General features: G+C 43.2%; 1 protein-coding gene across 4 annotated transcripts in view; it reads left to right on the top strand.

Annotated features, from left to right (window-relative positions):
- Positions 1 to 27,031, top strand: part of MAP3K7 (mitogen-activated protein kinase kinase kinase 7) — a 271,033-nt gene that overhangs the window by 132,495 nt on the left and 111,507 nt on the right. The window contains exons 12-13 of one of the 4 annotated variants that reach the window (XM_069235505.1): positions 12,417 to 12,497; positions 18,286 to 18,350. In XM_069235505.1, the coding sequence (XP_069091606.1) occupies positions 12,417 to 12,497; positions 18,286 to 18,350 (146 nt within the window). Of the gene's footprint in view, positions 1 to 12,416; positions 12,498 to 18,282; positions 18,351 to 27,031 lie in introns of all 4 variants that reach the window. The other 3 variants (XM_069235504.1, XM_069235507.1, XM_069235506.1) reach the window with 3 other exon arrangements.

The following is a 27,031-nucleotide window of genomic DNA, read 5'->3' as shown; positions in this document are numbered from 1 at the left end:
GAGCTCTTACACTTTTGGTCTCTTCAGCTCCAGCACTGTAACTGTCCATCCTATTTCAGATGTTGACTCTTCCCCATTCTCAGAGATCAGTATTAACTCAGGTTATCTAGTTCCCATGAAAACAAATTGTTAAATGCGAGTCAGGCTCATACTAACAATATACATTAGAATGATGTGTCTTCATCAGTACATTCATGACTTTGCATGGTTGTTCACAGATAGTGTTCTGGGGCAAAGGCTTCTCCCCACCTTTTTGAAAAGTAGGTCATGTTCAAAATTTAATTTGCTTAGTTTTAATCTAAAAGCAGAATCTAACTTAAACTTGTGCTATTCTATGATACCTTTTTATCTTTTCAAGCTCCCTTTTTCAATTAGTAGTTTTTGGTTCTCACTCCTACTGTGGCAAAGGCCAAGAAACATAACTGATTGTCTGTTTTGACAACGATGTCACACCAACGACCTCTGTATCTCTTGTACCTGTTTTATCAAAATAGTACATTAATTCCACTTTCATGGTAATGGCAATCCATAGCACTAGATCTGCCAGTCCCCAACCGTTACCCTTGCATAGAAGAGTTCTCTGGCCATTAGCTGGAAGATTAATAATTGGACCCTTTCCAGGAACCTTACGATAGAGGAATATCATTGCTAGGGTGAGAATTATTTGGTGTAGTCATATTTAGTAGAAACCCCATACTCAGTACCCTCAGTTGAGGCAGTTCCAAGGCACAAAGCTGTTGCCAATAAGAATGTTCCCATCTCTGCACCTCCAAGGTTATTGACCTCAGAAGATTCTATTTTATAAAGCTCTCTAATGCAGTGAAGATCATTAAGGTTTTGGTTACCTTTGCTGAAGAAATCAGAGAAGCTTCATGTTTGGCGTATTACACACATCGTAAAAGGCATGGCCCTTCCCTTTTCAAGACCATTTCTTCAGTTTGACTTGTCCTCCTAGGAACTGATTGAAAATAAAAAACAAAGCTCCAAAAGTTGTCACAGTTTCTCCGCCCCATCCCTTAATTTGATTTGGTGGTGGCAGTTGCAGTAAGACATGTGTACAGTTAAGTGAATTTCAGTGCCTCCAGTGTAATAGAGCCAGAAGTTGGAGATTGTTTGGTGGGGCAGGGGAAGGAGTAGCTAAAACAGCATCCTTTTTTGTGGGCAGGGGAAGGAGTAGCTGAAACAGCGTCCTTGACAGCTAGTGTAGCTGTTGGTTCTTTCTCATGACAACTTAAAAGCACAATAGAAGTAAACAACAAAACTGCTAATCTGTCTTATAATACAACAAACATCAAGAAGTTGAAGAGGTGTTATTGAAACCTACTGTCAGGGCGTTTCTGAAAATGGCAGGTGTGGGTTTCTATCAGATATGTTATGACTGAGTGATGCTTTAGGCTGTAATTGCTCAAATGTTATGGTTTAGGTTAGTTGTCCAAGCATGTATCCTTGACACATTGTTCAACAGAACATTTTTTCATTACCATCTGATCTACTGTGACTTTCTGATAACAAGTGACAAACTGATAGAGATTGGTTATAGAGAAAGTCTACCAGATGCCAAGATCAAACTTGAGTATTGTTCCTGATTCTTAGCTACGGACAGATGAACACGAGGCCTACAGACTATCTTGGGTCTTCACCTCTTCCATCGACTCTTGACCGGTAGAAGCAATGGTGCCCGTGACCGAAATGCTACCTTCCCTCTGTCTAGGGAATTAGTTTGGATCATTAGACTTGACAAATGGGATTTAAATATTCGGCCTACATTGGAAACAGCAGCTCTTAACTGCTGAATAATTATGCTACCACTAGAATGTCGGCCCTCTGGATTGATGAGCACCATCTCATAAATGTTTTACAGAGTTATAACTGTGTCATCTGTTTGCGTGAGGTCCAGAGGCAATTAACATCAATCCCTTCCTGGGCTACTGGCTCATGTGAGCTACAGTGCCAGACTCTTGCAGATTTCGTACATCTGATGTCTTTCCCGTGTTAAGATTTGGCTCTTCGTTAGACTAGCAAATTTTTGATTTGTACTTGCCAAATAATTATAGTATACTATATGATTGGCTTTTGGTCCACCCCTTTTAGGCACTGGCTTTGATTGATCTGCTTCTTTCAGCCCTTGGCTTGAGACTTTGGCAGTCTCCCCTTGACTCAGCCCAGTGGAGTATTTTATCTCACATCATAATGCTATTGGTTGCTTGGGTGTATCTTTCCACCTCTTCTTGAGTTCTTGCATGGTGCAGCATGAGGGACTACTTTACAAAAATGGCCTTCTGTCCCCTCTTGCAGGTTCCGTCCTGTGTGTTTCACTCTAATGTGCTTTGAATGTGCTGACTCTACATGTGTTAGCTCCTATAACCCAGGCGGATTGGATTTGCCAGTGCTTGGTGAGATGTGAATTCAGCCTTATTTTCAGTCATAATCTTCAGTGGTCATATGGTATCCCTGAATAATAGGGCTTTGTCCTCCCACATAGAGGCCACATTTTTTTCAATAACATTTTATTGGGTTTTAGCAAAAAGGCCATGCAGGCCCGTAAATACACACCGGATAATGGAATTAGCATACCCATGAGCAGAAACCAGTAGCCTGCACTTTCAACCCCATTCATATCTCCCCATCACAGAACGACAATCCACACTTCCTACAACAAGTTATTTTTTAGTCATGTGTGCCATTCCCCTGTCTTTCAGATCCATACCCCCAAATTTCTTCCTCAAGGCATGAGCTGCAGAGCAAGCAGGTTCCAAAACAATTCCGCTGTAGTCTCTCCACTTCTACCAGATTTTTTAATTGCTTCTGGGGACCTCCCCTCACCTGATATTCCACAACCTCTTACCCCATGCAATGATCCATACCTCGTTTCCACATCGCGATGGAAGGGGGGCTTCTGCCTTCCATGCCTAGCTAGGTCCCTTTTAGCAAGTGTTAGACCCCAAAATAGGAGCAGCCATTTATCTGTACACCCCCATGCTGTCTGTACTATGAAGGAGGATCAATTTTGAGTCAAGTGGTATCGTCCACAAGATGACTTCTCCCAGACAGGGAGGTTCAGCTCCACACTGTATGAATGAAGGTACCCTCCTGCGCCCTGCAGCGGAGGCATGTCGGGAAAGTAATCACAACCATGTGCCATAGATGGTGTCTTGTGTAATGAGCCTTGAGAAAGTGTTTGTTTTATCAATCGGGGACAGGCCAAAGTGACTGCTTTCCAGTGCAACCTCAAAGTCGAGGTCCAGTCATCATTGTCTAGCATGTCAGTCTGCCTCCCATGCCACTCTAAGGGCAGATAATGTGTTTGAGCTATTTGTAATGAGTGTCTGGTATATTTCCATTATTTTATGGGTTCCAAGGTCCTCCAGGAGAAGCTTGCCTTCCAGTGGACTGAATTCTTGAAGATCCGTGATGTTATTAATGTATGGAGTGAGAGTGTGGAGTAATTGTAAGTTCCAATGGAATTGAGTGCAATGCAGTTGATATTCTGTTTGCATATCTTGGAATGATATTAGGACTGTGCCCTGCATCACATCTCCTAAGGTGGAGATCCCAATAGTATCCCATATCTGAAATGCTTCCAGTTGGGCCACCTGTTTCAGCATGCTACTCTGCCATAGTGGTGTCTGCTCAGTCAGTTTGTCCCACAATCCCATCTGCCTCAAGGAACGTTTCCATACATTTAGGACTACTTGTGTTGCTGGTGGAAGAAATCCTGCCACTCTCCCATCATTCATATAGTCAAGTTGGTTGGTTGCGCCCATAGCCCACTTGTCAACCCCATATGCTGTGTCGCCCTGAAGGCCATACCACCAGTCGATAATCAAAAGGTGGGAGGCTGAATAGCATGAGGATAGGTCAGCTGTGGTGATGCCACCAAAATACGTGGATTGAAAACAGGTTCTGAGGGCAATGCAAGTAGTGCCTTACCAACCCTCCCCCACACCCAAACTACCCCCTTCCCCTTCCCTCCCTCCCTCCCCAGTAGGGACCCACCTTGAACCCCATTAATCTAACAAAACCAGTTTGGGGAATAGCAAAAAGGTAGCTCTGTAACTGACCCAACAAACTGGGCAGGGAGACCATCTGAAGATTGGCGATCTGCTAGTCAGTGACAGTGGCAGGTGGGACCAGACCCTTACTTCTTCTTTTACGTGGGTTAATGCTGATGGCAAGTTCTGAGCCCACAAGGTCGCTTCTGGGGTCACATATACTTGTAAATATTTTAAACCACCTGTGGCCAGTGTCGTGCCCTATGTCCATCTCACAGTCCCTGCATAGCCATTTACAGGAAATACTGTGAATTTCGAGGCATTTGTATAGAGACCTGAGGTTTTGCCAAAAGTATGCATCATCTGCATGATTCGTTGCCTTGAGATCTTTGGGTTGGTAAGGAAGAATAGGACATTGTCCGCATATAGGACGATTCTATCGGCCAACCCCACACTCCACTCGAAACCCCTCACCTGGGCATCCATTCTGACCCATACGGCCAAAGGTTCCAGGTCCAGTGCAAATAACAGTGCGGATAGAGGGTACCCCTGCCTCGTCCCTCAATGGATCGGGAATGGGTCCGGTAAGACACCCTGTTGCTGATAAGTTGGGATACAATAACTGAACATAGGAGAGGAATCAATTCAACTTCCTGAGAAGAGCAAATAATTAATCCCAGTTGACTGAATCAAATGCCTTATCTACATCTACCAGGAGCACAGCCGTGACCTTCCCAGGCGATTTGTAGGGCTAAGGCATTATAAACATGCCTAATGTTATGGTATGTGGCCCAGGTTGGCATAAAGTCCGTCTGTGCGGGGTAGACTAGATCCAGTATATACTGCATTATCCTATTGACCAAAGTTTTCGCCAGGAGTTTCACCCCCATACTCGGGAGGACAATCAGGTAATAGAATGAGTGTTCTTCTGGTGGGCGGCCCAACTTAGGGAAGACCACAAGCTCCACCTGCTGCCAGCCCAGTGGAAGCAGTTCACCCTAGAGTGCAAAATGGATCACCCCCTAAGAAGTTTTTCCCAAATTGGGGCATGAATTCTTTAAATAATTCACATGGGAATCTATTAGGGCCCAGAGCCCTTGCTGTTTGCAGTCTTGATAGGGCTGAAGAGAGCTCCTCCTCTGAAATCACTTCATCTAGCTAAGTCCGAGCAGTGTCTGAAAGGGTCTGGAGAGGCAAGGTATCTACAAATTCGACTATTTATTCCTGAGTCAGTGTCTCCCTTTGAGCGTACACCTCCTGAAGTATGCAGCAAAGCTCTGTGCCACCTCTTGAGGGTCCACCAACAGCTGGCCCTGCTCATCACGAATTATAAGAATCAAAGTGGTGAAGTGAGCGATTTGGCACAACCGATGTAGCATTTTGCTTGATTTCAGTCCCCCTAGCCCCCATTGATATATTAGACTCTGCACTGCCTGCTTGGCCTCCTCCCTAGGCAGCTGTTGATGCTGCTGTTTTGCCCATCCTAACTGCGGCCGCGCATCTTTCGGACAGTCGTCCATGTTCCTCTAGAGAACGCATCTGCAATTCAAGGTCTACGAGGGCCTGACCGCTACATTGGCGCTCTCCGGTGCAATAGCTGACATCTACTCAATGCAACGTTTGTTTAAAGGCCTCCCACAGCACCACCATGGAAGCCACTGTGTCCGTATTGAGAATAAGTTACTCTTCAAAGGGTCGTGTGATATGAAGGATTCTGGGGATGCCCCGGTGAGAGGCCCCAATTAAAGGCTAGTCTTCCGGGCCCCACGCAGAGTCTGAGAGCTATCGGGGAATGATCAGACAATCCCCTAGCCAAGATGTCAAAATCTGTTAGCCTATGGACGTATGTGTTGGGAAGTAAGAAGTAATCAAGTAGCAATAATGATCCATGGATTCTGGATAAACGTATCTATTTACTGGAGGGTAATGTGTCCCCGACATATCTATCAACTCCGGATACCTGCATCTCAGCCTCTGTGATCCACTCAACCGCTTTTCTGAGACCTTGGTGAAGTAACGTCTGAGCCTACCGCTCCATCCTTGGCATTAAGCATATTGTGTGACTGTGTTATGACTGCCAAGAGCGCAGCCTTGTCTGGGGCATCCGGAGCTGGGGCCAAACCGCCGATCTGGGCATATTTGTCCATCGTACTCTGCTTGGCAGCAGGGAGTGTCTTTTCTTTCGTCATGTTGGTCAGGTGCGCCTCCGTGCTCCTGAGGTTTCTCATCGGTACCTGATTACGCACTCGACCTGCCAGACCTTCCATAGGTGAGTGTAAGGGGCAATACGAGCAGTCGGCAGCCGATGTATCTTGGTCAAATACCCCCAGTGAGGGAATTGGGTGTCTCAAAGTTGAGCAGGATTACTCGCTGCAAGATACTAGTAGCTGTTCTGCCGAAAGGTGCACCAGGGCCTAGCCTGGCCACTTCCACAACAGACACGCCCACTCTTAGCGAGGCCCCCTGTAAGAGTCCCACGTCGGCTATTTCTGGCATTGCGGCCATTCGTTGGGGTTGAGATAATATACAGGGGAAAAATGCATCTTCAATAGGGCCTCAAAGCTGGTGGATACGTCGCAGGCCGGTCAGTCACACTTCAGGGGAGGACCACAGAATAACCTTGCTTTGTGGTACTGAGTCGGGGTACTACCCGTATCCATGCTGTACCGGCCAAAACCATTTCCCAGACCATGCCTGCTGGTCCCCCTGGACACCTGAGTCACGTTGAGGTGGGAGTCCTCCTCCTTACAACCATTCCCAGTCAGGCTGATACCCCACTCAGGATGCTTTGTAGCATTTGCGGGTATTGTCTCGCAGATGGAAAGTCTTGTTGCACAAATGATAGCCCTATTGCATTACTCCAATAATGCCGCAATGCACAGTCCCTCAGGTGAGGTAGCTGGGGTGACGGAGCATTTCAGTCTCACCCAGTCCACTGAAAGTTACCTTCCCTCCCGTCCACAGGCCACCAGCGGCTTACCATAGCACTCCGCTCCTCAACTCAGCCACTTGGCGCCCGCCATTGCTTGTGCCCAAGCCAGCTCCGTCAGACTTGCAGTTGGCCTCCACAGCCCATCAGTCAATTCCCAGTTGGCCTAGGGGTGGGAATCTTGCAGCCGCAATCCTCCAGCGGTGCCCCAAAGGCAACAAAAACTAGGGATTGTATACCCGGCATTGCCCAGTCGGGGCCAACAGAGCTTGGGCCCTAGGCATGTTCACTGCGGCACCGGCCTGAGCCAGCTCCAACCAGGACTGCATACCACAGTTGCCCCCAGTGCAGGTGAGTCTGGTGCTCCAAGCTTGCTAAAGTAAGCGAGCGGAGAAGACACATGGGGAGCCCTGACTGAGCCCCCTGTCAGCAGGCTTCTCACCACAATCCGCACGGTAGGCCACAGGCTCTCTCCTCCCCTACCACAGTGCCTCGGATGCCACGCAGCCGCCCAGCAGTCTTGGTGCGCTGCAGGGGACACTTGCCTTGTTCACCGGTCAGGCCACACCCCCAAAAGAGGTCACATTTTTAATTTGCTGTGGGACATGGTGGGCCTTTGTTCGCCCTAGCTATGAGTTATGATAGTTATCCTATATTGTCGTTAAAAGTTGTTTTTCTGAGCCCATTCATGGACGATAGCATGATGCTTAGCCTGTGAATCTAGCATATTCTCAATCTTCAAAACCATTGTTAAATGTCAGTAACTTTTTCCATATCAGTCTGTGGTCCTTTCAATTAGATAAATTGGTGCAAATGAAGTCATGGCGAGTTATGCTTGCATTTGTAGAATCTCAGCAAAGAAGTGACAAAGCAGCAAATCTCAGCAAAAAAGAGACCAAGCTAAAATAGCTGGTATCCAGAGACCTAACTGATACGTTCCAGGACCATGAACAACAGCCTTTACATGTGCTGACAAGTATGTCTAAATTTTTCTGTTATAGAATCTAAGAATTTGATTCCTCAACGGATAAGGAGCCGCAGCAGTATAATAATAATATTGTCACTGCCAAATCTGAACTCAATACAGTCAGTATTGGTGACACCCCAGGCCGCGTTTCAACTAATTAGGGCTGTCCAGTATTTCAGCGCGCCACTTCCTCTACCTCCTAGTCCAAGCACAAATTGTCAGTGAGATTCAAGTCCACTACTCCACAGACAGTTGAGGCTACAAATTGCGTTTGACTTCAGTAGACAGTATGCCATGGAATATGCACCAGGATCATTTCTGCAGGTAACATGCTGAACTATTTGTATTCAGAACTGAAAGAACCCTAGATTTTCACATTAACCTGCTAGTAAGCTTTTTGATTAATTGTTAAAATGCTGTACTAAAATAAATCAATACATATTTTTTGGTCTACCATGATTATGTGTTGCACGATAAATGTTGGATTTGCATTGGATAAGCTGGTACTATGCAGAGCTGAAAGAAACATATATTTTCACATTGACGTACAAGGATCCTGACTTGTAATATACGTTTGACCTGTTTTTGCTGAATTGCCCCAAGAAAGTCCCTTATGTATAAGAATGAAGCTGTCTGGCTGGCAGACAATATGTCTTCATAATGAAATATAAGAAATAAGGATTTAAGTAGCATATGAGAGTCCCAAGAGTTCCTTTTGCAAGTGGATCATTCAATACAAATACAGTGCATCCAAAGATATGTACCTAAGATAAGAACAGTACATCTCTTCAACAAGTAAATACATAACACCAGGAAATTGAGAATGTGAATTTAACAGAGACTCACTTACTCTTATTTAAAGGGAATATTATTACACTATCTAAGTGTACATTCCTTTAATTTAACTTTGATATACTTTCGTAACCCAACATATAATACTCTCAGGAAGTTTGTCAGCTCCACTGTTGGGAACCCCTGTTCTGACAGTTAAGAACACGGTCCTTAGGCCTCATTAAAAATTACTTCTACCCTTATCTGGATACTTGCTTAGTATTGGTGTCCTCCAGTTTCTTGGCTTCCAAAAAAGTAGCCCTACTGCTCGGACCCTTTGTAATCTTGGGTCCTCTGTGAATTAGAATTCTCTGAAACCATCTACAAGAGCACTTCCCAGCTGATGGCCCTAGAAGGTTTTTCCGCATCAGGGATACCGTATATCTGTATGTGAAGTGCTGCACCATGACAGCCGTCGGGGTCCAGAGGCTTCACACTGCAGCTGTCCTGTATAGTGGAGGTTCTTTCATGCCAAACTGAGATGGGGACGTTGCTGAGTCGTGTTCTTTAATGACACGTGGGACAGATCTTATTCATCTGAATGCACCTTAAGTGAAGGTATTTATGAACATTCCACTCTGTGCTCAGAGCCAAGTGAGGTGGGGGATGAGAACACTGAAAATCACATAGCCCTTACCTCCATCAGAAAAAAAGATAAGCCCATTTTTCACAGTTCTTCCAGCTAGCGTTGAACCTTAGAAATAGATCTCTTAGGTTTCCATGTTGCAAAGGCTTTGCATTTGTGATCAGAGAGCCTAAAAAGTTGGCTCCACTCAGTTCACACAACACACTTTTTGAAGCATCGGGACAAAACAATGTAGATTCTTTCATAGCGTATCCAAACAAGAGTTGCAACAGTTTTTCTTCTTGGGTGGACACGAGATGAAAATCCCTGAGAGACTACTACCATCAAGGACAGCTACTACTCCACATTGATTTTGTTGCCCAAACTGGTCTGATTATGTGGTGTCCTGTATATCCTTTACCATTTGACTATCACTGAGGCAGGACTTGGTGTCTGTCAATATGAGTGGGCACCCCCACCCTAAACTTCAGCGTCTGGTTCTTGAGGAGCTAGCTAGAGCTCATCAAGGACGCATCTCTGACAATGTAGAAGTTCTGATAGCTAGCAGGAAATCAGCCATCTTGTCTCAGTACAAAATCTGTGATTTCCATTTCATAGTTGGGCCTTAGTATCTACCTTTGTTTTCATAAACAGTGACCTGTTTTGTGCCAACTTAGTAATCAGGCTTCATCTAAATGCCTGGTGACGTATTTTATACCAAGCCAGACAGCATACTCTGTGATGGCATCTCAACATAGTCCTATCTGCTCTCAAGCACAAGTTTAGTGAGCCAAGGGCTGCTTTTATGAAAAATATTTACCTATTACCATAACATCTGGAAGATACATTAATCAAATTAATGTAATTTGTGTTTCTTAGCCCTACGACACTTTTTACCAGGCATCATACTGCGAAGGATGATGCACCAGTACATCATCATTGATTAATTTTCACCTAAATTAGGAGACGTTTCCTCCCAGTTTGGGATTAGGAGGGACCCAGGATATAGGAGTGGGACCCAGAATATAGGAGTGGGATAAAGTTGACATGCATTTTGTGATGTATGCACCATGCCAGAATGCAAAACTCTAAACTGAAGCTTTTAGAAGGTATTTCTGGTCCTACTGCTAGGTGACAGTCAATCAAGTAGCTGGGAATTGGAGAATTAAATGGTCTAAGAGTGAACACATAATAAAATTAACTTTACCCTGTGAGTCTATGTTTGCAATCAAATGAGACCTACTTAGAGGGGCTGTGTGTTGAGGAAAGGCAGGTAGGGCCACGTCTTTGGCCATGCATTACATGTTCTTGTGGAGAGTTTAAGAATGAAGAAAAGGGGAGCCTACAACACGACATTTTGTATGCCTTCCCTAACCACCTCACGTTTTTTTCCATCTGTATTTCGAGTTTACTAGATGAGACTGAACTTCATCCCTGTCCTTAATGTTGTTTTCTGAAATGCCATGAGGAAATTTAGTCTTCAGCTATTGGCAGCTTTAAGTGTCAGTCTTGACAAGGGTCTAAAAGTGTGTCAGCATGTTTAGCTCAAAGCGCGTTGGGGATGATCATACACAACCAGTCTCAATAAGGCTTCAATCCATGTATGCAGTATATGTGTTTTCGGGGCATACAGTGTTGAGATGCATGTTTATTCTAGTCCTTGATAAAGGTATCCCTGTCGAAGAGTGTTTATTAAATGAATATATTGTTTTGAAAAGAAATGCGACTTGAGAGGCTCAAATCTACTTATTTTATTGAAATTTACTTCCTTCCTGCATACTGGCACTGAAAGGATCTTATAAGCATGACTTGTGCTGCCTAACGACACGAAAATGTAAGTCACGAATTCCACCTGTATTGGATTTTTTCTCAAATCGACCTTGTTGCATCCTCACCTAGTGTCTTCATTATATATGATTGTAACTAGGTGTTAACTAAGTCGAGACCAGTTTAGGAAGTTGAACTATGTCTGAAGTTGTATGTCAGAATGTGCTCTTCATTTTTGGAATGTAACATTATTAGGTTGTCTTAATATTTGCTGCTTCAGTGAAATAGGACAGATTGGAAATTAGATGCGTGCAGTTGAAATTGCTTTTGGTTTAAATTCCTTAATTGTAATTGCTGACCGTGGCTATGGGGTTGCCACGAAGTTCTCTCTTCAGTACAAGTTACTGTGTTGCAATTGTTGATGGCTGTACAACCTTTTGGTTTTACAATACATGATTATCAGCCATGTGATTTTTCCTGGAGGATGCATGACTGTAAAAAAAAAAATCTAGTCAAGAAGCTTGGCATTGTTCTCAAAATAACATTTGGGCCTTGTTCTCAAAGGTTTTAGTGTGTAGATGTTTCTTACGCCTTTCTTAGGTTTGAATTACTCGTGGATGTACATGCATGATCCACAAAGCCTTTCCTTGAGTTGTTCACTTATTCCAGGCTTGGGTTTACTCTCTCGTAATGGCCTGGCATAGAGCATGCTTGCTCATGTATGAAAAACTTTTCAAATCCTGTCCATGAGCTTAAGCTTAATCTTGGAAATCATGAGTAAGTCTTGCCTAATTCTGGAAAAAGGCACAACCGCCTCTGAAAATACTTTGTGAATCTGGGCTGGATATTCAGGAGTAATTTACAGCTAAGATGGGAGTAAGACACAACTACTCCCGGAAAAAAACTTTGTGAATGAGGACCTTTTTGCCTTACGTTGCATGAAGCAACAGAACTTATTTTCCATAACGAATCCCAAGCTCGCCAGTTGTCACATTCATTAAATTTAACGGCACTTTCCATTAATAGCAAACCAAATCTCTGAAAGAAATTAGATTTTTCTTATACATGTTATTGTTGTTTTGTGCGTTTGCCTCCTCTTCATGCAGTTTACCGATACAGTAACGCACCTAAAAGACTAATTTGCTCCTTGTTTTGCATTGTTAGATGTTGTATTGATTAGACGTACTAACAGTTGTCACCCTTATGTGCATGGATGTAATATTGAGTTTGCATGGAATGGTTTTGCATGTCTCCCTTTTGTCATTAGTGTGCATATGTTAGTGATAACTTACACTGCTTATATCGATGTGCTTTCAAACCATTTGTAGTAGTTTGCATGTGTCCTGTGTCTGTGTATTTTTTCAGCCTATACCAAGCCTAAACCAGGCCATCGTAAAACCGCTTCATATGGCAACATTCTGGATGTCCCTGCAATCATCATAACAGGTACCATAGAATTGCATTGCGCTATCACTCCTAAATCAAGGCGATGTATCACATTCACAAGATAAGCTTTTTGCTTCAGTTTCTATTACTGTATCTTCTTTTCACTTAAACATCTATCCATAAAAATGCCCCATGCAGAGTTAATTGGCTTTTTGTTTTTTAACAGAAGTGACTGATATGTCCTTTTTTGGAATTTCTGATTTTACTATTGTAATCTCTGCTATTCAAATTAAAGGGGGGCTCAAGTACAGCTTTGGCCATATAATAGAATGTGGATTTTCGTTTGTCATGGTTTCAATATGGCATTTTGTATAGATCTTCTAAGAGATGTTCCAAAAGTCTGTATTTGCCAACATTCTTTGATGGAAAAAGAAGTAGAGTGTGTTCAGATTTGGAAACCGCCAATTAACATAATGATTACATCATTGAAAAAAACATTGCGTAACCTTAAGCCCAAGCATGACATCACAGAAAACCACATTCCATGATACGAGGTACAGATTGGAGGATGGTGCAGTGTGGCCTTTGTTCCATATGACACACCTGCAAAACTTTGCAATGACCTTCTAATCGGTTAATGTACCCTATAAAAATACCAAATAATATTAATTACCAAAATTTTCTGCCTAAAACATTTGTAATAATGTTGATTCTTATTTGGGGATATATCACAAGGAATAATCACAGCCCTTGGCCGAACAAACCTTTAAAATCACTAAATTACCCTGAGCTCAACGCCTTGGTAGGTATGACATACAGCAGATAGGCTTAACCTAAGGCAGTGTATAACACATTTGTGCTGAACCAAAATAGTAATAAACTCAAAAGGATAAACAATAAAAATCCCATTAGTGCTAAGAAGCACAAAGGGCCAATGATAATCACTGGTTGTGGTAGACTGGTCTCTAGGCACAATTTGAGGGAGTCCGCAGTGGAGGGAAGGTCTGATACACCAACCGGGTTCGACCTGGTCAAAGATTTTACTTTCTGACCTAGTCCTATAAGTCGCAATCCACAACAGGATAACACTTATTGGAGGCAATTTGAGACTGACCGATGTCAGAAAGAGGCCAACAGAAAGGTCCAGTCCACATCCATCTGTCACTGGTGAGCTGAGCTGCTGCAGAAAAGGCCGCTTGTAGCATGCTGTATTCCTGTACCTTGAGCAGGCGGTCAGCCTTATGACCCTTGGTGTCCATTTCTTTGTCCGAGGTACAGGAGGGAGCAAGTCCAGTCCTATTGGGCTCTTCTCAGGTCACAGCTGCTTCTGTTCTTCGTTCGATCCAACAGTGTGCTGAAGTAGGTGCCTGGAGATGCAGCATTTATGTTTGCCACACGCTAACCATTGGGCTAAAAGTTCCCTGGGCTGTCCCTACCCAGTTTGGGCATTATCAAGATGGGTGAAAGTCTTTGACCACACTCACCTTAGGCTCTGAGGGCTAAGGGTGTAAGGGGATTGTAATTTGATAATACTTGTGTCCCCCCACATGTAACACTAAAATCCAGTTTGAGTCGGCCACTGTACCTCCGATAAACACAGTGACAGAAGTCTGGCAGAACAAAAGCAGGGTTTCCAGCAACCAGATAGTGAATGCACAGAAATTGTCTTGCCATTCTATTTTCTTCGCTTGAAGTGTGCCGAGTGTTATATGTAAACCCCAACTTTACCTTTTCACCGGGATTTGACACTCAAAAGGGATGCACATAGCCCCAAACCGGCACATTCTGTGAGGTTCAGCTGTGTCATCTCTGCCCATTCAGGTTAACCTGTCAATCACAGTTGACCTATTGTGTAGCTCCCCTGAAGAATTTCTCATCTCAGCCACACCAATTCAAATGTGGATCACTGGTTGGGGGAAGTTGGAGAGATGACAAATATTAGCCTCCAGGGACTTCAGGTAGTGAAAAGGTAATTTTCTAAAAGTTATTTTCCTTTATATTTATAAAAAAATCTAACTTCACCATTGCATTAGATTTTTGTCAATAAACTCTTTATTACTTTTAGTATTAATCAGGAACAAAGCAGAAGCAAAAGGTAGGGTTCATGTATAGGTAGTGTGTCCACTATTACATACTGCAGTAGAGAAACAGTCTACAATATGTATATACAATAAAGCAATAAAAAGACAGACCCTTAGTACAGGCTCAGGGCCATTCATATCTCCTCTTGTGAAAAGCTCCACCTTTGACGTAATATGTTGGTATGTTTTCTTTGCACACCTCTTGCTGTGCAAACTAATTCTTCTGTTTTGGCACAGAAGTCCACTTTCCTGGTCCATTCATCTAGTGCAGTATTGTTTTCTCCTCACCAGTGGCGGACTAAACCTCTTTTGGCGATTAGTAGGCCAGTGGCGATGAATGTACTGGTATGACGTGGGCCATCCAGATGTCTCATTATGTGAGAAGAATCATTTGCATTTTGAGATCTAAGGTTATTGTTCTTTCCATCACATTTCCCAATATGTCCCTGATTTACGCCATTACTCCATCACTAGTGTGCAGTTCCAGACTATGTTAAAGTATGTACCTAGGGAGGATTTCATTCTCTGGAAGTATGGGTCTCTTACTTTCCCCATCTTTTAGAGTTGTGTGGGGTTGTAATGATACCTGTAAAGATATTGAAATTGAATGAGATGAAGTCTGAAGAAAATGGCCACCATCCTTGGTGTCATCTTCGCCTCAACCAAGTCATCATTGTCCGGGTTCCCCAAACTTCCATTTTCTAGGAACCAGCTGGAAACTCAAAGTACAGAAGATCAACTTTAATCTGACACTTTTGACCAGAACTGGCTAAAATAGTTTTTTGAAGATTTTTTTCATATTAAAGTTCTAATTAATTGGTGAAGTCTGATTTTTAATAAATACTTAGGAAAAGTAACATTTAGAAAGTTACCTTTTCCTGTATGAAGCTCCTTAAGCGAATGTGTAATTAGCTCTCCAGCAGCTCCCCAGCCAATAATTGGCTTTAATGTGGTATTAAAACTGCTCCCAGAGAAACAATAAAGGCCTGGGTGCAGGAAGATGTAAATGGAAAATGGATGGATGGATGGGTGGATGGCAGAGTAAATGAAAATCTGAGAGGGATCGATGGATGGATGGATGTTTGGGTGAAAGGATGGCTGAGTAAATGGAAATGAGAGGACAGGTGAATAAATGGATGGACAAAAAAGCAATTGATGGATGGAAGTTTATTTATTGATGGATGGGTAAGTCATGATGGATGCATGGGTGGATGGATGTGTGGATGCATGCATAGATAGATTAATGGATGGGTGAAATGCTCAATGGATGGCATGGTGAAAAGATTGACTGGATGAAAAAATTAATGGATGATAGAATGTAAAGGTGAAGTGGTGGATATCAGCAAATGAATGGAAGGGTGAAAGGATGAATGCATAAATGATTGGATGAAAGAGTCTAGGGTGGTCTTCTAGGGAGAGGTTCGTTCTAACTTGCTTGGTGCCATCAGAGCTTTGGTTCAAAGTGGTGGGTATTTTACATTCTTGGCTACTCCCTTGGCTTTCTAAGTAACTGATATCTAAAAATGAGTGGTATGCTAACCAGTAGAAATATTGACATCCTTAGATTTAGTCTCGCTGATTAAAATGCTTTTGTTAGGACATCGTTCAACTGTATCTTTTGAAACCCCAATGCTTTCTGGTCCAGCAGTGCCAAAGTCAGGATATATCTGTCAATTACTTAATCAGCATCTTTAAAATTACGGTATTAGCAATTTATTTTGGGCTTGTTATTTAACTTGGCTTCTTAAAAGTGACGCTGCCATAAATAAAGCAGTTTATTTCCGGCTTCAAAGCCAGTAAGTAGGCAACGAAGCAAAAACTCTTCGAGATGAATGCTGAACGCTATGACCAAACATGGTTGTTAATGCCTCACTTGGAACCGCATTTTTATCCCGTCTAAGTGGCCATATTGATTGCTTTGTGCCCTGCAATGTACTTTGTACTTCTGACACTGAAGCAGAAAGTTTTTCTAGACAATCGCTGGGAATCTCTTTATCTGAACATGTTGCCATTTGCAGTGTGTTTGCTAAGTGAAAATTGTGTATCGCTTACAGCTTGATTTTCAGCATGCTGCCTGGATGTTACCTTTACAGCTGGCTTCAGGTGTTCCAAGTTATCTGAAATTCCTATTGCCTTTATTTTCTGCAAAAACATAATCCCCCGTTTTCATGTTGTAGCTACATTTGTCTAATGTTTCGCCCCCCTGTGTGCAATGCTGTTTAAATTCTCACATGTGATCCCTGAATGGAGTATTCCAGTCATGTTCACAGGCTGTGAGGTGCCAGTAGCGTCACGTGCGCGTTTGATATTTTTCGGTGAGTCACAGACTTTGAAGCTCACAGTAAAGAAAATAATGTAACCACGTCGAATCCAAAAGTTATTTTTTCTTCGCCTCGACTAATGGTAATAATCTCCACTTGAGTCTTGAAAATATGTGCCATTTATCCACCAGGAAGTACATTTTGCACTCAGTAAACTGTCATATATTAATATGTGGCCTGGCTCTTAATGACCACGTTGCTTCTCAGGGATTAGCTGGTGGGGTCTTTGTGCTGTCTGGAGTTCTGTAAAACCGTTGTCAGGCCCTATTCAAAGCAGCCATTGCATGGCTGGCTTATTACTCAGTGAGCAGGTAGGATAGAAAAACAGAAAAAGGCCTTTCCATAAGCTCGAAAGCCAGGCAGAACGCGACTTGGAAGGGGTGAATGAGAATTAATTAAAATAGGATTTGGAAAGCAGTTTAAAAAAACCCACCAGAGGCACGCCAAGAAAGCATTGCCTAACAAGTTGAGTGGTGAGTGATCTGGGAGCGTGGAGCTGCAACTGTTATAGTGCACGCTCTAACTGCGACCTGCTAGTCGAGGACTTACGTAATGCCGCCATCAGGGACCAGGAATGCGGGGCATTGTCTCAGCTGTTACTCGCAGCATTTCGGTGCTTCCTTTTGGACAGCTGATCTCCCAACTCAGAAGACAACATAAACAAGCATATTCATAAAAAAACTGCTGGGGCGAACATGCCCGCCTCACGTCCCCCTCTCAGTTTGGGCGGTGCTCTGGGTTCGGTGCAAGCTAGCAGGCAGCGTTGCTTTCTCCGTCGGAGCAGCAGGTTGCAACGCTGTCCGCTTTGGGGCACTACTGGCAAGTGGTGGGAGACGTTGTACCATAACGTTTTACTGATAGGTACATTTTAGTTTAAGGAACTTGACCATGTGGTGCTAATATTGAGTAGATTGAGAACAACACCTCTATTTTAATCCTGGTTTACAGCAAAAAGCGTAGTTTGACGTCAGTTTTAGACAGAGGAGGTTGAAAGACAAATGTTGCCATTGTCCTAAAGCTGGCTTTATGAGGACAGCCAAGAAGGGGTCCTCCGTTAAGGCAGTACTGTACTCGCTCCACAGGTTACAACGAGCTCAGACTTATGTCAGCAATCTCGCTCTAGAGACCACATCACGTAAGTCCCTGGAAATAGATGCCGTCATCAGTCCCAGCCCCCAGGCGCAGAGCCTGTTGAAACACATGTGACCGAAGATGGCGGAGGCGAGGGCAGCTATTCATGTGGTAGGAGTGGTCATTGTATTAGGGGACTTCTTCTGATGACAGCTCGGCGTTTTCTGAGTTAAAACTCTGCAGCTGTCTGCTCCCTTTCCCTCCCTCCCTCCCGCTGTCTATGGATTTGTACAAATTCCAAGCTCCCAGTGCAGCAGTCGCACCCTCTTATTTGGTTTCTAAAGACAATTCCTTATTTTATCTTCTGTCCAGCAGGCAACGGACAGCAGAGGCGCAGGTCCATCCAAGATCTCAGTGTAGCTGGCACAGAGTCCGGTCCGGTAAGGAGCTTTCTCTGTCATTTAAAATCTACTGTACACCATTGCACGATGTTACATTCAGTTTGCCACCCGTACTTTAAAGTGCATCTGCAAAGCTGTTTGTTTGTGCTTGCCAGATTCATGCACTGCGTCCTACAGAGGGGTTGCTAGTTCCTTGTGTTCAAATACTTTGCTCGTGTTTTCAAATGCTTTACTCGTGTTTAAAGTAATAGTATTATAACAGAACTGTGTTATCATGTAATGTAAGTTGAAAAAAGACACTTGTAACTATTGATACACGCCATGCTTGTTTCAAATGCAGCTTTAGTTGGACACCTGTCAATGAAAGAGTAGCAACAGTAACACCACATTTTTACTGAAATGGTACTCTTAGCAGAAATAATGCACACTGCTGACAATTATTGAAATATCTTCGGTATATTGTACATGCACAATATCATCTGTCTTGGTAAACATGCGATGATTGAAATGCCCTCTTGAGCTCATGCTTGTTCCTCGTACAGTTATCCCCCATTTGTTAGCGAATGTGACGCCTCTTTGGAGATGCATGCAGGCCACTTGTTGATGCAGAAAACGTCCTGAAAATATTTTTTTTGTTTTCCTTTTTAATTGAAGTTTGTTGGACATAAGACCATAAAATATTTGCTTGAGGCACTTAGCCGGTGACGGGTCTCTTTATGCTCTGACTCTCGCTTCCTATAGCTACCATTTCAGTTTTCCATGCACACTTCAAATTTGACTAGTATACCACCTTCATCTTCCTCATTAGGTACTCCATCAAATGTTAAACAATCATTGACAAAGCCAATAGGCCTCGGCTTAAGAATGCAAGTGCCAAGCTATTGACAAGGCCAGTGCCTGTGTATAAAGCTTAAATAAATAACATTTCCGAATACTGGAAGAAAGGTAAACGTATATCATAAATTATGTCAAGACTGCACACTGAATTTAATATTTTCAATCTTTATAAACGTCCTGCTTTATTTTTCGAATACATTTCACCCAGGAAACTCTGAACATGATTTATAACTAAAAAGGAAGTGTCTGGATGTAAAGGAAAATTCTCCCAAGGCTAATTTACTTTTTACTGTCTTAGAACTGAAATACAATCCAATCATTTGTTCCTTTGCAGTAGCCCAGCAAGCGGATTTATGGGCATCCATGAAAAGAGAGGGCTCCTTTTCAGTTGTGCTAAGTACACCATCTGCCTCAAATTCCAGCTGAATGAGTACAGCAACCGGCCCCTTCCCAGCATCATAAAAGCCTTTGTCTGCAAGAGACTGTGCCTTCTTGCAATATGCGGAATGCCTGAGATAAAACAAAGGGCAAACACTTAAAGTATCCTCTTTAGTCCCACACCATTAAAAATGTACCTAGTGTTGTAGTTTTACAGATAAGCAGATAGATGGCAGGAAACTGAGAGTACACAGTAGGGAGGGTCAGAAAACAAATGCACACTTATGGAGTGAAGAGTGAAAAAGGAAAAAAAGTAGTTCCCTGAATATGAGCGATGGAAGAATACAAGTCAGATAAAAAGGATGCTTAAGAGGTTATGCTCTAGGGGAGGGACAAACCCAAGAAGGGTAAGGGAAGCCACTGAGAAAGAAGCAAATGAAAGTGACAAGAAAGCCACCAGTCATAAGCATTGGGTAGGGTCATTTTTTTTCTTTTAAAAATGATCAGGAACGTCAACCCTTGCCTTTCTTGGACTTCCAAACAAACCAGGGTCCAGTCACTATTTCACATTTGACTTGATTACTGCAACTCGCTGTTTGCTGGGCTTCTTTGAGTTGTTTTGTATAAACCTTAAACTATGATCCAAAGCATGCCACTGTGCCTCTTAAATTGCAAGCTTCAATTTTAGTAGGTCCTCCCGAATTTCTCGTCTCCTCTAAACTCTCCATTTGCTTTCTGTCTGCAAGCAGGCCACTTTTATAGCCCTCTGTCTCAAAGTGCTTCAGTACCACTCCCACAATACCTTCTATTCCACTTTAAGGAATACACACACCCTAGATCCCTCTTATCTAGCAATTCCTGTTTTCACCAGAATCAGTAGCCAGAATCAGTAAATCGCTCTCGGGCAGTAAAGCCTCTACGTTTGTGTAAGACAATGTATTATTACTTGTGAAGGGTGACTACCCACCTCAAGTAACAATCTCAACCTTTTTCGGGTGAACTCCAAAAGTCACTAAATTAACTAGACCCTCTGTCAGATATGTTGGCACAGAACAGACCAGCTTAACTTAAGTCATTGTGTAAAGTACTTTTGCAGTACCAAAAATGTAATAAAGTCAGAAAGCAAAGCAATAACCTCCCAAGCCAAATTATAAAAATAGATTAAAAAATAATAAACAAAATTACCAAAACCCAAGAGGGGAACTATACATAGAAGTGTTTACATTTTAAGTAGGAATAGCTGCAAGAAGCAAAACCGTGTGATAGTAGTCAGTGTTTGTGGTAGACTGGAACCTAGGTGCAATTTGAGGCTGACCGCGATGGAGCTCGTTTCGAATACCACAACCACTTTCAGCCTGATCAAAGATTTTACCTTCTGACTTAGTCCTTTAAGTCTCAATTCACCACAGGTGTATACTTCTAAAGCCTCCTGGACCTCAAACGAGTCACTTAGAGACCCGCAGGGTGTCTGGCAGAGGCCATCAGCCAAGGTTCAGTCCACGTCCCTTTTCCATTGGTCAATTTGGCAGTTGCAGGAAAAAGCTTTTGTAGCTTGTTGCATCCCTCTAGCTTGAACGAGAGGTCAACTTCTGACCCTTGGAGTCCATGGCGTGTTCCCGGCTACAAGAGGGAGTGTATCCAGTCCTTCAGGGTTCCTCACAGGTCACAGACATCAGGTCCAGTCCTCTTCAGTTCTTCCTCAGGTCCAACAGTGTCTGAAGTGAGTGCCCAAAAGTGACACATTTGCTCTTGACATATGGGTGGGACTCTTGGGTATGCCCTAACCAATGGGGTTTGAGTTCACTGGCCCAACATTACCCACTTGAGGCATTTTCATGATGGCAAAAGTGTTTGGTAATGCTAAAAATGGGCTTTGAGGACTGAAGGTATGGGGAGTATACTGCGGTAATCCTAGTGTCCTTCTGCATCTAACACTAAATACCAATTTGAAGCAGCTACTTTACCCACCATAAACCCAGAGACAGATGTCTGACAGGACAAAAACAGGGTTTTCTAGCAACCTAACAGTGGATGCACAAGAATTGTCTTGGCATCCTGTTTCCTTCATTTCAAGTGTGCCCCCAATGTTATGTGTAAACCCAGCAGACCAGTGAAGTAGGATGTGACTCTCTAGCAGGATTTGGCACTTGGTGTCAAAAATAATGCTCACAGTCCCCACAAGCTTTTCTGTTCTCAAAGGAGTCATTTCTATTCATTGAGGTTGACTTCCCAGTCACAGTGATCTATTATGTAGCCACAATCACACCTATTCAAATGCTAATTTTCAGCTGGGACAAGTTGGAGAGCAAATGCAAATTAACCTCCAGGAACCTCAGACAGGGAGAAGGTGACTTTATGAAAGTTAATATTCCTTAATATTTATTAAGAAAACAGCTGTTGAAAATAGTTGTTTATGTATTATCAAAGTTAGTCCCATGATACAGTATTAGGGTGTTGATCTATAATTTGTTTTTTTTACATAGGACAACCAAGCCTGCCACAGTGAAAAATAGCTTTTGGGTGCTGAGAACTGTAAGGGCATGTTGATATTAAAGACACAACATTTCTGCCTGCTTTGTGGGCTGTAAGGCCTTCATAGAGGTGACATTAATATTTAAAAGGGAAGCTTTGACCTGCAGGGGTTTGTTGACGACGTGAATTGCATGTTTTTTACACTGCTGCTGTCAAGTTACACAGTGTAGGCCCAGTCCTTGTTTGCTTTGCCACTGAAATTGATGACACATTAGGTTACAGCCTCTAGAATCCTTTTTTCTACATACTTAAGGGCAAGTTACATTTACTAATTAGAAATGTGCCACTTGAACCTTGTTTAACAGGGGAGAACTGGCACTTCACCACTGGCTAGCATGGTTAAAATGTACATATTTAAAAAAACTGCAAAAATACAGGGACCAGCAAAAAACACAAAATCTGGTGTGACCTGCAGAAAAGACAGATTTCCTACAGTTTGCTAATGTAGAATGCCTGAACAACCTGCCTGTGCCCATCAGATCCAACCTGGACCTGTTGAAAGCGTGTAAACGCTTGAAGGTGAATCTGTTCAGTCTTAATCACTAACCTTACCCCTTCCCCTAGCACCAAGACACCCAAATGTTGGGTTTCAGGCACTTTATAAAATTCAATTTATTCAGTCATTCTCAAAACTTGGATTGTGCCCAGTTATCTAGGATAGTTTAGCACTGAGTGATATATTGCCTCTCCAGCCAAGGTAATCAGTTCAAATCCAAGCACTATTAAGATGCCTCCCGCCACATTTTTGCACACCATACATGTATCTCCATAAAATGAATCCAGGTCATAGTGGTTATAACAGAGCTGTGCTACTGTTGCTTATATAAACACATACAAAATGAAGCGAAAGTAAAATTGAAGATTTACCACCATGTTCCAGCAAGACCTCAAAAAGTTCTGGTGATGTGAACTTCAAAAATACCCATAACAGTAAGAGACACCAAGAAACAATGATCATAGTGTGTTATTGAAGAACAATAAGTCCCTTTCTGTTCTATATATGGCAGGGGATATAACATTCCAAATTGGTAAATAACAAGTATTAAGTAATGCTGTAGGGATATATCTTAAACAGTAAAAACAAATGTTTAGCTTTCTTATTCATGCAAACAATGTTTCAGATTGACTGGTATGTTCTCCAATCTGCAGCCTAAGGAATCTTTATTCTTAAGTGAAATTACCAAAGACCAGTTTATGGGGAGATAGGCAAATGCTTCATTGAATGGCGATTTCTAGAAAATGCCTTTGATCACAAATTGTGAGCTTCCTGAGACTTATAACAAACAGTGGTAAGCATTAACTATATTTTACATCCAGAAAAATTGGTTTTCTTAAGTGCTGCATTAAGCTAAGATGTTAAGACAGGATTCAGTAGATAGTGAAACAGACCTACCACATATTCCACAGAGGCGCTCTTTCAAGAGAAATACCTGGGATAAGTAAATTAAAAATGTCTTATGACCCAGATACCTCACACATTTTGTATTTTCTAGTGTCTATAGGGCAGTTATACTTTTTACTGCACTAGGCAATTTCCCTCACTGACAATATTTCCCATTGGCCCATTTTTATTACTGTTAGAGACTGTTTTACTCATGATGTACTTGTTATTATAATTTCAACTAAAACTGTACACAAGAGGCTTTTGATGTGTACCAAACTAAAAAGTTGAAACAAAAGATAATATCCCAGTGAAATAGCGGTAATATATACACAAAAAAACGTAAACTAATCAGTTTTTCTATTGTATCCTTACGAGTGTTGATTGTGCTAATTGTCAGCATATAATATATGCATCTATGCAGGCTGTATCGCAGAGTGACATCTTTTGCTAGCTTATGAAGAATGCTTCATGTCTGAATTTTACATTTTTCGACCCAATAAGTGTTATACACTTTCTAAAAATAAGTCCAATGGGTGAAATTACTTGGCGATAAATGTTTTGAGTATAGAGGAATGATTTCTACAGCCTGTCATTGAGTGAGCATTGGTCTCTCTCCACAACAGTTTGCAATTTCCAAGTACTTTTAAAGCTCAGAATAATCTTTATTTGGCAAATACACCTTGACTGACCTCTTGCAAGATCTAGATGTGAAGTTCGTAGTGTGGCTCTGTTTGCTGTATTGAAAATTGTCCAAGCACTCTCATTGAGTGTTTTGAGCAGTGCAGAAGCTCTGAAGTATGAACTAGTGTCTCTTTCGAACGAAGGTTCATTAGCCTTAGTCACAGTGAACGCAACAAGACGTCCCACAGAAGAGTGTTGGGAGACAGCAGCTCAACATTGTGAGCTGTAGCAGCATATTTTATTCAGACGTGTCTGTAGTCAATGCAGATCTGCCTGCATATCGCACCTTTGTGGAGAAAAGCAATATCACTTTGTCGCCCAGTTGCTAGCACCGTTTAACAGCCACAAGGAACATATGCCAGGGCTAAGCAACATGAGGTGAGGTCATTTTTTGGGAAGAGTGCGCTGAAGAAACAAATTGCAGAATTCTTTCTTTAGAAGTCCGTCCGAGTGGTCGGTATCGGCCATTAATAGCTGCGGCCACTTAGCCAGTATGAATTCTAGCTATAAGCAGCTGGCGAGCCTGCCTCATCTCTTCTTCACAGTAGCACAGCTGCGTATCACTCCTATCACATTGTGGAGGCACAAGATACATAGGGACTCAATGTTTAAATACTCCAGATTCCACTTACATACTTGCACTAAAATCTCCCAGACTTCTTAAACAACTTCTAGTATGCGTAGTGTGCTACAGCAAACTGTGATATTCTTTTCTGGATTCTAACTATGTTGTAAACTGTAAATGACCGACCGTGAGGTAACTTTGTTTTTGTTTGAGCTTTATAATGCCAGTGGTGCACCTTGCAGCCATAACTTTAGGGAAGTTTATCATTCTCTAGATTTCCTCCCAGTTATTACCACCCTTAAAGCTTTTTCTTGGTGCAGGCTGAAATAATGTTGCTTCTAAATAGACTTTTTCATGCTTCAGAGGCTAGACAGCTAAATAACTAGAATCTTGAGTATGGTGCCCTTCTAAGCCTACATGTGCTGCCTCTCCCATGGGGGGGAGGTGAATAACCCTTGTGCTTGAGCACTCTGAAGTGGTCAGAATCAGGGCAAGATAGTGCACAACACAGAACTTGATTGGGCCAATAATTTGATTACTAAAAACAACTGCTGCTTTCAGTTCTTAGAAACAGCACAAGTGTGGTATGAAGCGCTATATAACTTACACCTGCCGCGCTTCAGGGACCATGTCGTTTTCAAAATAATCTGTTATGTTTCCTTCAAAGCAGTCTGTTTCTATAGCTTTACGCATTCCTCTTGTGCCCAATACCAAACGTCCGATTGTTTTGAGTTCCCTTTGACTCGCATTTGTCTTCTTTTTGTACTGAGTCACATCCAATCAATCAATCAATCAAAAATTTTCTTAAGCGCACTACTCACCCGTTAGGGTCTCAAGGCGCTGTGAGGGGGGGGGGGCAAAGGGGGTTTGCCGGTTACTGATCAAAAAGCCATGTCTTGAGGTGCTTTCTGAAAGTTAGGGGGTCCTGGGTCTTGCGCAGGTTGATGGGGAGGGAGTTCCAGGTCTTGGCGGCGAGGTGGGAGAAGGATCTGCCACCGGAAGTGGTGCGTTGGATGCGGGGGACTGTAGCGAGGGCGAGGTCAGCGGAGCGGAGCTGTCGAGTTGGTATGTGGAAGTTTACTTGTTCGTTGAGGTAGGCCGGTCCAGTGTCGTGGAGGGCTTTGTGAGCGTGGATGAGAACTTTGAAGATGATCCGTTGCTGATGGGCAGCCAGTGTAGGGATCTGAGGTTGGTGGATATGTGTTTGTGGCGAGGGAGGTTGAGGATGAGACGTGCGGCTGCGTTTTGAATTCGCTGAAGTTTTCTTTGAAGCTTGGCTTTGGTCCCTGCGTACATGGCATTGCGGTAGTCCAGTCTGCTGCTGATGAGGGCATGGGTGACCGTTCTTCTTGTTTCTAAAGGAATCCATTTGAAAGTCTTGCGTAGCATGCGAAGGGTGTTGAAGCAGGAGGACGATATGGTGTTGATTTGCTGGGCCATGGAGAGAGATGAGTCTAGAACGATGCCAAGGTTGCATGTGTGGGTGGTGGGTGTTGGGGGTGGTCCGAGGGTGGTGGGCCACCAGGAGTCGTCCCATGCTGTCTTGTTGGGTCTGAAGATGATGATTTCTGTTTTGTTTGAGTTAAGTTTGAGGTGGCTTGCTGTCATCCATTTGGCGATGTCGAGGAGTCCGGCGTGCAGGTTTATCTTGGCGGGGGCTGGGTTCCTGGTGAGGGAGATGATGAACTGGGTGTTGTCTGCGTAAGAGATGATGGTGATTCAGTGGGGGGGGAGGATGTTGGCGAGAGGGGCCATGTAGATGTTGAAGAGGGTGGGGCTGAGGGAGGATCCTTGGGGGACCCCGCAGATGATCTTGGTGGCTGGAGACCGGAAGGGAGGGAGGTGAACTCATTGGGTTCTTTCGGCGAGGAAGGAGGTGAGCCAGTCCAGGGCCTTGTGTCGAATTCTGGCATCAAAAAGGCGTGCGCAAAGGGTCTGGTGGCATACAGTGTTGAATGCAGCAGAGGGGTCTAGGAGGATGAGGGCAACGGTCTCGCCCTTGTCCACCCTGGTCCTGATGTCGTCTGTGCAGGCAATGAGGGCGGTCTCAGTGCTGTGGTTCTTGCGGAATCCAGACTGGGAGGCATCGAGTATGTTGTTTTCTTCTAAGAAGTGAGACAGTTGGGCATTGACTATCTTCTCAGCGACCTTTGCGGGGAAGGGGAGAAGAGAGATGGGACGGTAGTTTGTGATGTCTTCCGGGTCTGCTTTGGGTTTTTTGAGGACCGCGTTGACTTCGGCGTGCTTCCAAACTCCTGGGAAGTTTGCGGTGTCGAAGGAACTGTTGATGACAGAGTGAAGCTGAGGAACGATGATTTGGCTGGCCTTGTTGAAAATGTGGTG

Source organism: Pleurodeles waltl, chromosome 5, assembly GCF_031143425.1.
Source record: "Pleurodeles waltl isolate 20211129_DDA chromosome 5, aPleWal1.hap1.20221129, whole genome shotgun sequence".
Lineage (NCBI taxonomy): Eukaryota > Metazoa > Chordata > Amphibia > Caudata > Salamandridae > Pleurodeles > Pleurodeles waltl.
This window is presented reverse-complemented; position numbering and strand designations above follow the sequence as displayed.